At 53.6% G+C, this 13,280-nt stretch overlaps 4 protein-coding genes across 4 annotated transcripts; 3 read left to right on the top strand and 1 right to left on the bottom strand.

Moving 5' to 3' along the window:
• Positions 1 to 1,911: 1,911 nt before the first annotated feature.
• Positions 1,912 to 4,353, top strand: PV07_02061 (uncharacterized protein; the record flags this gene model as incomplete). The annotated part of the gene is made up of 2 exons (XM_016388650.1): positions 1,912 to 3,023; positions 3,096 to 4,353. The coding sequence occupies 2 exons, from the start codon at positions 1,912 to 1,914 to the stop codon at positions 4,351 to 4,353; spliced, it is 2,370 nt and encodes a 789-aa protein (XP_016255578.1).
• Positions 4,354 to 4,803: 450 nt separating this feature from the next.
• On the bottom strand, positions 4,804 to 6,800 carry PV07_02060 (uncharacterized protein; the record flags this gene model as incomplete). Its single annotated transcript, XM_016388649.1, has 2 exons — positions 4,804 to 6,272; positions 6,332 to 6,800. The coding sequence occupies 2 exons, from the start codon at positions 6,798 to 6,800 to the stop codon at positions 5,086 to 5,088; spliced, it is 1,656 nt and encodes a 551-aa protein (XP_016255577.1). The 3' UTR covers positions 4,804 to 5,085.
• Positions 6,801 to 9,304: 2,504 nt separating this feature from the next.
• Positions 9,305 to 9,966, top strand: PV07_02059 (uncharacterized protein; the record flags this gene model as incomplete). Its single annotated transcript, XM_016388648.1, has 1 exon — positions 9,305 to 9,966. Exon 1 carries the CDS (start codon positions 9,544 to 9,546, stop codon positions 9,964 to 9,966), a length of 423 nt encoding a protein of 140 aa, XP_016255576.1. The 5' UTR covers positions 9,305 to 9,543.
• Positions 9,967 to 11,110: 1,144 nt separating this feature from the next.
• Positions 11,111 to 13,061, top strand: PV07_02058 (uncharacterized protein). The gene is made up of 4 exons (XM_016388647.1): positions 11,111 to 11,752; positions 11,799 to 12,134; positions 12,181 to 12,823; positions 12,869 to 13,061. The coding sequence occupies exons 1-3, from the start codon at positions 11,120 to 11,122 to the stop codon at positions 12,250 to 12,252; spliced, it is 1,041 nt and encodes a 346-aa protein (XP_016255575.1). The 5' UTR covers positions 11,111 to 11,119; the 3' UTR covers positions 12,253 to 12,823; positions 12,869 to 13,061.
• The last annotated feature ends 219 nt before the right edge of the window (positions 13,062 to 13,280 follow it).

Genomic DNA, 13,280 nt, shown 5'->3' with positions numbered 1-13,280 from the left:
TGACGCCCAAAATTAATCGATGGTCCCCTTTAAGAAGCCTCAACCCAGGCCTTACGTACGCATATCTGATTCATTCCCACCATTTGAGTCCATTCCTTGAGGTTTTACCACCTTTACGCCAACCGTGTCATGAGGAGCAAACTCCTACTTGGATACAGATGTCTCATTTCGGTTTGATCAGTCGTTTGACCCTCAGTCCCGTGCCTTTACTACCATATTCCAATTCGGCGATGAACAAAGCTCGGACCCTACAGGCAGGGCATACTTTACCCTCGTACCAATCGCGGCTGATGTCTGCGTGGAAAGCCATGTATCGTCCGTCCTGAATCACTGCAGGTCCCCCAGGTGCATATAGCTGCACGCCGACTCCATCAGGCTGCCGGAATACACCGGATTTCAAAATCAAGTCGTGGTGGTTGTCAATCCTGTCCTTGAATCCCAGGAACGCCTGGCCCCAGGATCTATAGCTTTCGGGTTGCATGGCGCCAAACGAGCAATCCCGGAAAAAGGGAACATATGTGGGATCATGTGAAGTCCAGTGCGTGGACACCGCGTTCAGTTGAGTTGCTCGGCAGACGATATGTTCGATGCGATAAGACTCATCCGCGTAACAGCCGGCATTGTAGATCAGGTGGTAGGCTGAATGGTCTCCGTCAAGGGCGAATCTGCCCTTGGCATCGCCCCGGTAGAATATCTGTGGACTTTCCACGTTTGGGCCGTCGCTACGTTCGCTGAACAAAATCCAAGTGGCATTGCCGACCGGAGTCCAGGTATCGTTCCCGATGCGCGTTGTGTAGTCCTCGTTGTCGACGATGTTGAACTGGAACGAAGTGGGTGTGTTAGGCCAGTTGCTATTGCTGCAAGCTCCGCCGGTGCCAATTGCGTTGCCATCGTTCTTGTAGACGACAAACGACATGTTCTTTCGTCGGTCGTAAATGAAAGTTGGATCGATTGCGCCTCCTTGGTCGAAGGGACAGGTGAGTGGCTCTTCCATTGGGACGTATGGGCCTGTGACATTGGGAGAAGTCGCAGCGCCGACACAGTGGAAACGACTGTTGGCATGCCATGATGCCGAGAAGTAGAGAACAAAGCTCCCGTCAGGCTTACGCTCAGACCGTTAGCAAGATAACGACCGAGAGAGCTTTCCAGGAGCAGCGATAAACCGCGGGAGTTCGGTAGCGCTCCTGGCAGGCAAGCCAGGTCTCAAGTCACCACACCATTGGAATGATGCTCACTTACCCGTTGCACAACCTCTGGCGCCCACACCGCAGCATCGCCTTCTTGTAGAGCCCATTTCGGTAGGATCGGCATGGCATCATATCCCTCATGCAATGTCCAACCCGATATATCCTTCGCACTGGCAACTTGAACATGTAACGAAGGATCTGGTCGCGTTGCAAACGCATAGAACATGCCGTCCACACTCAGCAGGCATGGATCGGCGAAATTGGACTTAATCACAGCATAGTGAGACGGTGATACTGTCTCAATATTTGAGTTCGAGTACGCAATAGCTGTCGCTGTGAAGAGGATTGTTAACAGGAACAAAATGATGCCGCCTCCTCTCACCCAGGCAGCTCGAGGCTGGTTGGAAAAGAACGTTGAGAGGCGTCGCCATATCTTGGAAGTCATTGTAATTGTTAGCCAAGCAGCGAATAACGGGGCTGTCTCTGGCTTCAGCAATCAAACCGCAGAGCTGGCGACTGCAGCTGGAAGAGTAGCCTCTGTCCATCAGGGGTTATTGGGTGTTGTATATAAGGCATATTCGACGGGAAACGGCCGTACCGACTGTACAAGGGACGCGCGGCATTTGGAGTCGTGGAATGCGGTCACCGACGCAGCGATCCGTACAGTAGGAGCAATGCTGACTCTTGGCCCGCAGGATCTATGATCTACCCGCTATATCCTCGCATGGTCATTCCCGCCATCACAGCCGAAACACTCAAAGCAAACCTCCCTTCTCGCTTCCTGATCTCAATGGACAATCCTCAACAACAGAGTGCCAAGGGTAGTCTTGACCAACTCTGCGACTCGGAATTCTGCCGATTCCTGGCCGTTCTGCAGTTTAGCCCGTCTCTCCATCCATTCGACGCGATTGAAGAGGCTCTGGGCCAGACCTTCCTCGATGGCCGTTTATTCCATATACTCGAAATCGGATCATTCGAAACAATTGTGGCCAGAGAATATTGCCCCTCCTGCAGATTCACCCTCGCCGTGCTAGAAAGCTGCTCTAACGATAGGGGGCCGCCGGACTCGACGTATTGGGCTTCTTGTGATACCAGATGTTTAACTATCAGGCTTCGCTACCGCAAGGCTGGTGACCCAGCTTTTTATTACGTGGGCAAGTTGCTGGAAATGCTGACATTCCTCGCAAACGATTATAACCGAGATCCTGAGGCAGGAAGAGTCGTGGATTCCGAAGGCATCGACTACCAACGTATGAAATCCTGGTTAGAGCTTTGCTCGCAATTGCATAAAGTCTGCCCGTCCACAGCCATAGGGAGCAGAACACATGGCCGAAATCTCCCCCTTCGCCTTCGCGTTGTCGATGTTCAAGAAATGTGTCTGACGGAAATCCCATGGACGGAGAAATACGTTGCCCTGAGCTATGTGTGGGGAGGAGCAACTCCTCCTCGGCTTGTCAAACACGAGCTGGAGATGTGGATGACTCCCGACTCAATCCGACTTCGAGCGCACAGCTTTCCCCAAACCATCCGCGATGCGATAGAGGTTGTCAGGAATCTCGAGCTACGGTATTTTTGGTTTGACTCACTGTGCCTCTTTCAAGATGATTTCGAAGAGCTTCGCAAGAGCATCAAAAATATGGACATGATATTTGAGAAAGCATATTTCACCATAGTCGCCGCCAATGGTTCCAGTGCCAATGATGGTCTTCCAGGTGTTGGGAGATCCCGTAACCCAAGCCAGATGGTCCAATATATAAAGCCCAACACAAGTCTGATTAGGGTGGTGCCGCTAGATGCCCACCTGAAGTCATCAGTGTGGTCGACGCGCGGTTGGACGTAAGATCATTCCTGCAATCATTCTTACAATGCAGCTCCTTATTAAACTGATACTGACCACCATCGACACAGACTCCAAGAACAACATCTCTCACGCCGAACAATGAATTTTGTCGACGAACAAGTATTCTTCCGCTGCCGGGAGAGCGTATGGGCCGAAGATCTGTGTAAAGACATTGTGCTTCAGACTCATCCTCGACTTTACCGCGAAACGGGAACCGATTACATCGCGTTTGCGCGAGAGAGTATGGACGACATGGAGTTTGCCTTGGCACCTTACGACTTCCTCTTCAGTGCTCTGGAGGAATTCCAAAAACGCAAAATTACTATGAACAGTGACGCATTGAATGCCATGTCTGGCATCCTTGAGCGAGTTGCCGATGCCGCAACGACGGAAATGATCGAAGGCCTACCCGCTAAGATTCTCCCTGTGGCTATGATCTTTCAAAATCGAGGGGACAACCCAGAGCTGTCTTCAGACGTGCGCCGTAGGTCGGATTTTCCGAGCTGGTCGTGGGCAGGATGGCGGGCCCCGTCCTTTTGGCACATCTGGGGTGAATTTGATATAATATTCAGTGGCGAGGATGAGATTCTCGACTGGCTGGCCGATGCCAATTGGATCAAATGGCGGATGTCCCAGAAAGGGGGTAAGCTTGAAATTGTCCACGATCCATCGACAATTAGGCACCAATTCGCCATACATGATGGAGAGAAAGCAAACACGAGTGACATACACAATACCGTGACAGCACGTGGGGAGAGATCTGTGCTGCACCCCCTGGATCAAATACCCTGGGCTGCACGAGACGTGGTTGCTAAAATCCCGCCAGATATTCCCTACACCGTCTTGGTTTTCCAGACCATCGTCATCCACATGGCCGTTGCCGCCCCAGGGCCAGATTCCGATTCGTACTGCCACTACTCCATCCTTGACAATACGGGCTCGAATTGTGGTGAAGTCATACCGGACTTACTACCTGCGATTCCCAACACGGAGAACTACGTCTCCAATGGCACCCAAGGAAACACAGACGCAGATGCAGACAGACTGGTCGAAGCAGAGGAGAAAGCACGACAGCCCAGATACCCTTTCTCCGAGTTCCTCCTCCTCTCCGAGCGCCATCACAAACCAAACTGGAGAGCCGAGGGGATAGACAAGACCCTGCAGAACGTCGTTGAGAAGGACTCTTACTGGGTGATGATGGTCGAGTACCTACCCAAGAAAGCCGTCTATGAACGGAGAGGCATCGGCCATGTCCTGAAGACTTCGGTGTTGGAAGGAAAGACGTTTGGGCCGGGGCCTGAGTGGAGGGAGATTGTGCTGGCTTGAGCGAGGGCCCAAAAGGCTGCAAGCCACCTAACCAGAATATCCATAGGAACGGGGTGAAGTGGAGGGGATCAAATAGATCTACTTCTTTCAGCTGTGAGGGACTCAAGCAGCGAGTATGGGTGAGTTGAAGCAGTGCTTCATCACTTCACAAGGAACCACGGGGGAATTTTCAGGGTGCTGGTGTATGCACGGGCACGACGTATATCGCGATGACGACCACGACTCTTAGTGAAACCGGGACGATGACGACGATGACGAATAATGGGGGAATGAGAGATGATATGTGATTGATGATTGATGATCCTCGTATTCTCGTTGTCTCATTACATATTTTCCCTCCCAACGAAATCAAATTAAAGAATAGTATCCCCCTCCTCCGTTACCCCTTTCTTCCACTCTCCCTGTTGTACAACAGCAAGGCAAGGAGATAGGTTGGGTGTAATAAAAATCAATTCAGGACCAAATCCAGACCTCGTTCCAGTAATGGCACATTAGCCACAATAATAAGTATTAGAACAGAGATGAAGTGAACGAGATTAGTTTGGTTTGACAGGTCCTGTGTTCCCCCAAGGAAAAGCAAAATAGTTTGATACCACCAGCGCCTCGCCATACAAAAGACAAGAAGCCGATGCTGTTAATCCCACATGTGTTCTGCCCGGCCAGGTCCAACCGACAACGAACAGATATTCCGAAAGAGGGAAGGCGAGGAAGGAGGGAAGATCGAAAGGCCCATTAACCGGTGAACTTGCTCCGGGCTCGCAGGCGGGCGCCGTAGAAATACAGGCCGTACATGCCGAAGATGCCGACGACGGACAGGCCGGCCACGAGGGTGACGCCCTTGTCGATGCCCAGGCGCGTGTACATCTGGCGCGAGAACTGGACGAAGGCGGCCGCCAGCAGGGAGCGGGCGCAGTCGTTGGCCGCGAACAGGCTGGCCACGTGGCGCGGGTAGGATAGCGGCACGTAGCAGATCAGGGCCTGGAAGATGAAGAAGGTCGAGAACGCGAAGACGCCGATGCCCAGCGTCGGCACCATCCAGTGCACGCCCGCGCGCGCCGTCCACGCGAACAGCAGCAGGCCGACCGGCGGGCCCCACACGCCGAACAGGCCCGGGAGCAGCCACTGCTCTTGGGCGACGGGCTCGCCCTTCTCCTCGTGGTGCGCGCGGGCTCGCGGGATGAAGTAGTACGTGATGTAGAGGTAGTAGATTGTCAGGCCGCAGATGCAGCCGACGGTCAGGGAGGTGAAGACGAGTCCCATGCCGCCCAGGGACATGCGGTAGATGCCGAGATAGACCAGGGGGAAGGCCTCGAAGAAGGAATAGTAGGTGGCGTAGACGATCGAGCCGTAGACACAGGCGTACAGAATGGCCGGGTCCTTGACGGTGATCTCCAGAGGCTTGTTGAGTGCCTCGTGCAGCATCTTGCCGAAGGCAAGAGGTTTCAGCTCGCAGGGGGCTTTGTACGCGTTGTTGCCGGTGGCCTTTCGGAGGCGCCTGGCTCGGTTGAGAAGGATGGTCTGCGGCGATGTCTCGGGCAGGAAGGGGAGGACGACGAGGACCACGGCGCCCATGATCACCACTTGATAGAGCGGCCACCGCCAATTGTCTGAGACGGCGTAGCCGGCCAACAAGGGGCCGAAGGCAGGGCCGCAGTACATGCTGGCCACCCACCAGATGTAACCGTAAGGCGCACTGTACATATCGTAGACATCTTCAATAGAGGCGGCACCGCTGGCCAGACAGGGACTGCCGAACCAGCCTTGAAGGAAGCGGAGGATGATCAGACCCGGGAAGTTGTTGACGAATGCTAGGCCGATGGAGACGAGGAAGAATGCAATGAAGGAGTACAGGTACGGCGGGTTCCGCCCTATGCTTGGGACTTCACTGAGAGGCGAGAAGAACATCGGGCCAGTTCCGTCTGCAACAACGATCAACAATGCGTTCTCAAGGACAAGGATTGGAGAGGTAGTAACTTACAGCCAACAACATACATGGACAGACCAAGGCTGGCAACGACAACCGAGACGTTGAACCGCTCCACGATGAAGCCAGCAGTGGGGGTGATGATCGACGCTGTGCAGTAAACAACAAAGGTATAGACATTGATCAGGGTGACAGTCCATGTCTTCTTTGCCGAAGACCAGTTTCGCGGGTTTCCGCTGTCGTCGTCGGTGAAGGAGACCACAATGGGCTCTGCCAGAGCCTTCTGGGACATGGCACTCGAGACTTCATCCGGGGGAGTGGCCACTCTGATTGAGACACTGGGGAGGCTTTTTTCAATGTCTTTTTCGCCCGCGCTGTCGTCCGAGGGAGGGAGGATTTCTTCCGAGACAAATGGCAAGTTGGGTAATTCGAACCCGGTGACTTCCTCCGGATAGTACAGCCATGACTTGAACCCGATCAGGCGCAGAAACTGGCCCGCCGGCGTGTCTCTGATGGACGACATCTTGACAATGGCGGTTGGACAGAGGAGGCAGAGGAGGTCTGATGGACGTCACGTCGTTGTCGCGTCCAGCAGCCATGGTTTATTAAGACAGCCATCGCCGTGGACCAGGACGTGGGCTGTCCATGGCTGTTCGCGGACTCCGATGTCCCCCTCCACAAGTCGAGGAGCTTTGCCAACGTGGAAAGAAGACCCCCAGTCGTGAGCTTCCCGGTCCCCTGCAAGGCTGGCTGGAGAACTTTCCCAATGGAAATTCGCCTAGATTCCGCGACGGCCTCGAGATGAATGCAGTATCAACGCGGCCAGATGGCGCAATGCTTGTTCGGCTATTGGTTCCAGAGGAACGTGCTGCGAACTAAACAGGTGCCGAAATTGTCACGACAGCCACCGTCGACCATGGCCGTTTTCACCATGCGGCCGATATCGATTTCGATTATCGAAGGTCCGTCATTGGTGTGATGGAGCATCGAAGCCTGGCCATTGCGTCGTCGAGTGGGTGTGTTACTACTATAGTTTGCTTTAGTCCACCCATGCGGCTGGATAGATGTCGGGTTTCAAAAGGACCCAGATGTGGCTTGCTGAGGCATGCCCATTGGCACCTGGCGGAGCTACACAACGGAGCTTCTCGTAGGGACGAACGCAATCGATTTCGTTCCAGTGTGATGAGCGAGAACGTGAGTATCGGTTTTGCTCAGATAGAGTTTGTCAACTAGGACTGTAGGTACACAATATAGAGTTAGAATTCGTGGCAGTGGAAAGCCATGTACAACGACATGGTGTGACCTGTGGCCTTCCCATACCTGGTTGCAGCAGCTATCTTGGGCATTGGACCCCGGTACCGCGTCTTTCGGGACGGATGAGCTACGACGCCCAGCTGCGTTTCCATTTTCCGGCATGGCCGAAACAGTGGGAAGGTGAGTAATGATGGGGAAATCAGAACTCGCCATTCCAGGGCGCAAGCAACACGTCGACAAGGTGTTTGAGGAGAATTGCGGTCTGGAGGTCGGCTAATTTCCACTAGGACGCCATCAACCAAGCCACATCGACCCTAGCCTTGCAAAAAGTACGTACACTGTGCGCACGGAGTTCGGGCTTCGTCAACAGCCCCAGAAAAGTCATGGATGGTGCAAATACGAGTAGACGGTCTGTGTGCCTGTCTGCCCCCATTGTCCACGTTGTTACGAGTATATCGATATCAGAGCCATGCTTGCAAGTGGAGTGAGTCTTCCCTCTGTGGACATATTCCATGTTGAAGAGGTTCGAGACCGTACGGAACACATATCACGCCAACAATTTATATTCTACTACTCGTACTCGTCCTCACTCGCAAATCATCAACAAGCACGCGTCTGAGTGCGTCGGTCCTGGTTGTTGGCGAGTACGAGTACGGGTACAAGTCCTCGACTGTTGCGTGCTTTCAGATCTGAAACAGCCACCACAAGCCTCGCTCTTTTGTTTGATGTCAGATGGTGCCATCCACAGCCCTGGATTGGTCCCCGGGGGCGTCGTAGGGCCTGTTCGCCAAGTGCCCCAGGCTGCCAGGGCTTATGCGGGCGGTCCTAAACAGGCGAGATCGGCTCGCCATGTGCGCCTCGTCTGCCCGGAGATTTTCTGCGAGTAGGAGGCCAGAGTACCCAGGATTCGTGTTGATTTCCCCCTTTCAAGGATTGACTCGTCGCCACCGGTTCGTTCGGGGACGTGCTCGTGCTCATGGCACCCATCGTGTCGGGCAGTGTTTCTTACGCTCCTTCTAGATCGATCACGCACGCACCACTCCAACTCTGTCAGCTGTTCAAAGGTTGTATGTCATGAGCAATCCCGGAAAGTTGAGCCGAGATTTGGCATCAAGCAGAGATGCGGACTGCCGCCCCTGTTTTTGCCACTGACAGCTCGACCCAGGAAGAATCTACCTTTGCAGCCGTCTTTCCGACACTCGGCAAATTGCTTGGACCATCTAGGCAAGAAAGGCATCCCGGGCGCGCTTTTAGTCGGATACGTCTAAGGTTGATCGAGATATTTTGTGCAATTTTTGGAAACCACAATCGCAAACCCAGGCTGTTCCGTGTGTGCCCTGCTCCATAACTTGGGTGAGTCGAACTACTAGAAGTCCACAACTCCCTTCATCCCTCTAGAACCGTTTTGCTCCACTCCCGTCTGTGTGAGGGGGAGCTTTGGGAAGAGCTCAGCCTCTGAATTACTGCACATTCGAATGGGAAAGGAGAGATAGTGGGTTTCGCTAGACAGATGCTATCCTGTACGCGACTGCTGCAGCAGATAGCGAGTGAGATGTCACATCACCCCGAGCGTTTATTGATATCGATTCTCGGGTGTCTGAGTAACACCGTGGTGGACAGCCGATCTCTGAATCATGTGCACCGGAACGTTTGACATCTCGGATTCAAGCATCAAGGCTCAGACCTGGGCTCAAGTCTCGACTGCGAGTACTTAGTACAATGTAAGTCTGCAAATACCCGCGATAAGCCCTGGCTTTGCCACCCCTCGCTCAGCCAGCGTTCACGAAAACATGACTGGTTCCTCCCAAGTCAGTACAACTCGGCGATTACTTCTCTCCGACCATCCCAAACGGGTATGACATGCAGTCTTGAAGATCCGTCGATATTCCAATAAAGAGAATTCTTGAACAGCACCTTTACTGCTATACCTACCACATCGGGCCAAACTCAGATCGTAATCTAGCAGATGCCTCCCGACACCACACCGCTTATAACAGATTAGTCTATCGCCAATGACCGCGCTCCTATCCAGATCCCTTCTCTTGAAGAGGGCAGCCCACGAGTCCTACTTTCCCAACGTCTTCGAGCTGCCCAGTGGAAAAGTCGACCCAGGCGACGCGACCCTCGGACACGCTCTAGCTCGCGAAGTGGAGGAGGAAACGGGCCTAGACGTCACCGACATTCTCGCTGAGCTAAAGCCGATGATTTACATGACTGAGAAAACCGTGGTCGACGACGCTGGCCGAGAAGTCCTTGTTTCCAAGAGCGCTATTCAACTTAATTACATTGTGTCGGTCTCCGGCAGGGAGGTCACCCTCAGTCCAGAAGAGCATTCAGAGAGCTGTTGGGCTACTGAGGAAGAGGTGGGTGGGTGGGACATGACAAGCGCGATGAGAGCAGTCGTGCGGGAAGCGCTCGAGTGGGCTGCTAGCTAGTGATGGGATTTGTGCAGATACCCAGCTAAGGAACACCACGGGCTACATTTGTTGTCGTGCTTTCCGGCCTCGCTATCTCCAGATCACGGGCCCAGCGCCAGGCCACAGGCTGAGCCGGGTCAAGGGAGTATGCGGGGTAAAGATGCGCAACGGTCACCCAATCCCGTGCTGGGAAGTCACAGCGACAGTAAAGACTTAAGCGGCACCTCGATGAGATAGACCAGATACCAATGCATCCATTCCTGCGATCGAACAGAATTTTCTACGAGGATCCAGGGTTTTGAGGGTGTCAGACCGTCCCCTCGGCTGGAGAGCGAACGACACGAGAACTTGTGTAAGACTCTGCGTTGATAGCGGGACCGTGGAAATGGGTAGGAATGTTATACTCGAGACTAGCGGGCTCCATTTCACCGCGGTATTCGCCGTTTTGGCGACCGCGCCTGGTTGTTCTTCAGGTCTACGGCCCAATTCTATGCTCAAAACAATTGGTGGCCGTAATTCCAGGGCCTTCGGCTGCTTTCCTACTCAATCGACGAGAAAAGTCGCTGGCGTGCCACCACTCGAAGAATTTCAGAGCAAAGATGCTGGTTGGCAGAAGGATCCTGAAGCTGGACAGGAGCCCTGGGTACAGGGTGCGTGGATTGAGCAAGCCATTTATGCCTTGTCCAGGCCTGCCAGCAGCCGTGACTGCTTCCTCCGCGGCATTTCTTGCCGCGTCAGTTGCTCCATAGTCGGAATTCTGGTGCCAATCATTCACAGGAACGGACTCGAGTACTTGGACTCATCGAACAAATATCCCAACCTGAACGCGAGGATGCCCTGAGCGAAACACCCAATGCCAGGCACCACAGGGACCGTAAAAAGCAGCAGAAGGATCCGTTCTGTATTAGTAATATACTAGACCTGGCGACGGATGCCCACAGCTTGCCTCTAAATCCACTTCGGCACAACTATGAGCAGTTACCCCGGAGCGCTCATCTTGATATTGGGTCTTGATCTAGGGTCGGTGGACTTAGATTGGTCAGCATCCCAGGCATCGTCGGAGTCGGCATACTTGTGAGCCGGGAGCCGTGTATACCTTGCGCCATGTATACTTGGACCGTGTACACACCCTTGCGCCGACCAAATCCGATATAAAATACAGGTAGGTTCTATGCGTGGAAGAGCTGGCGATTCCTGTAGAAACATTCTACACAATTGCTTTTCAATAATGACGTCTAAACTCATTGTCGTCATTGGCGCCACAGGAACGCAAGGAGGCTCGGTAGTCGAGACATTCCGCAACGAACCAGGATGGACTGTTCGTGGCGTCACGCGCAACACCAGCAGTCGGACATCCCAGGCTCTCACGGCCAGAGGCGTGGAAACGGTACGCGCCAACCTTGACGACGTGCCGTCTCTGGTTGCAGCCTTCCAAGGAGCCCACACCATCTTCTCCGTGACCGACTTCTGGACCGGCTTTCGCAATCCTGACAACAGCTCGAAGCTCGCACCCGGTCAGACCATGATGGAATGGGCGCACGACTACGAGCTGCAACAAGGGAAGAACGTCTTCACCGCTGCAGCCCAGACGCCCACGCTGGAAAGACTGGTCTTCTCTGCTCTCCCGTATGTCACGAAATGGTCCAAGGGGAAGTATACACATGTGTACCACTTCGACGCCGAGGGCAGGGCGGTCGAGTACGGGCGGTCGACGTACCCCGAATTGATGAAGAAGACTAGCGTCATCCAGCTCGGAATCTATTTGACAAATATGTTGCGAATGCCACATTACCAACCACACAAAGTAACACCATATTCTTGCGGTCATGCTTTGCGCTGATGGGTCGTAGGATAAAGATGGCGTATACGTCTTCAGCACCAAAATGGCCGCCGACCGCATAGTGCCGCTGATCGCGACCAGCGAGGACACCGGCCCTCTGACGAAGGCACTCGTCAATGTCGACGGGGGCAAAACCCTTCTCGCGTACCGTGAATTGATAACGCTGGACGAATTCGCCCAGACGTGGGGTCGCGCTCTTGGGGTCAAAGCAAAATATGTAGCGACCGGTCCCGGGGAGGTGTGGGTTGCTATTCCAGAGCTGCGCGAGGACATTGAGGAATGCGCGGACTTTATCGCCGAATTCGGATTCGAAGGAGGCGATCCGAGCGTCGTTCATCCCAAAGATGTGAGTCGACACTATCCACGGAACATACTGCAGCTAACGGGTGTAGCTGGGCATCCCCGTCAATCTGGGCACCGTTGAAGAGTGGATCAAGAAGCAAGATTGGAGTGCAGTATTGTAGAACGTGATCTTCAATGTCAACAACTATGTCTGCTTAAACCAGCGCAACCCAAGCATAGATACTTAGCGCCCGCGCTAGGTACCTTACAAGTCGGTTCGGCCCTCGAGGGTGTTGAAGACCCAGTCTAGGTGGCCCGCGGCTCGCTGGCCTGCTATACACGGCCTGATATGCGTGGCGTATATCTCGGAGGTCTCTGTCACCATGCGGAGGCGCTGTGCCGAGTACTTCCGGATGTGCTACGGCGTGCAGGGGTAGATCAGGTTGAGTTTCAGGTCCGGGATTTGTGGATCCGGGGGCGAGGTGCCGTGGGTTGAGGATGCCTTCGTGGTGGTGACGGTCGTTGTCGTCGATGCGGGTTTGATGGACCAGTCACTCCCTTGCACAAGGAGTTTGAAAAAGGTTTGAGTGAAATTGAAGCTTCGGGTCTGGTAAGCAATTGTTCAATCTTGCAATTCTGAGACTGTTGACAGACTGTGATTCTTGACGCAGGCGCCATGAAAACAATATCGGTGATTTTTGGGGAGATCATCATCGACCCGCTATCTTCTGAGCGACGAGGCAAATCAGGAAGGTAGGAGAAAGTGAACTCCCTTGGGATTCTTCTAATCGGTTGCAGGATGCTTGCCTTTTTGGTTCAGAGGTATGCGAAAACTTGGTTATTCTGTATTTTTATTTCCAGACTATTTCCGCCTTTCGGCAGTTTCTTAAAGGATCTGGTCTCGATCTCCCTTGACTTCGTTTTATTGTTTAGAGGAGAGCATATTCCGGTCGCAATCGAGCTTGTGAATCTCGGTCAAGGTTGTTAAACATCACGAGCAGGTTATCTTCCTCGACCTGACTACGTTAACAGATGGTTGAGGACTGCACACGGAAGGCTAACGCAGTTGCGCCTAGCATGCATGCAGTTTGGCTCAAGATCAGGAGCTGAGTGCCTCGCTCACTGCGCTACACTCTAAAGGTGAGTGGTAGTCACGTGCTGGCGCCTACGGCTGAAGTCCAGACCTGAAGAACTCGGTACAGACCAGCTT

This window comes from Cladophialophora immunda, assembly GCF_000835495.1.
Source record: "Cladophialophora immunda strain CBS 83496 unplaced genomic scaffold supercont1.1, whole genome shotgun sequence".
Classification (NCBI taxonomy): Eukaryota; Fungi; Ascomycota; class Eurotiomycetes; order Chaetothyriales; family Herpotrichiellaceae; genus Cladophialophora; species Cladophialophora immunda.
Note: the sequence above shows the minus strand (reverse complement) of the source record. Positions and strands in the feature narration are given on the sequence as shown.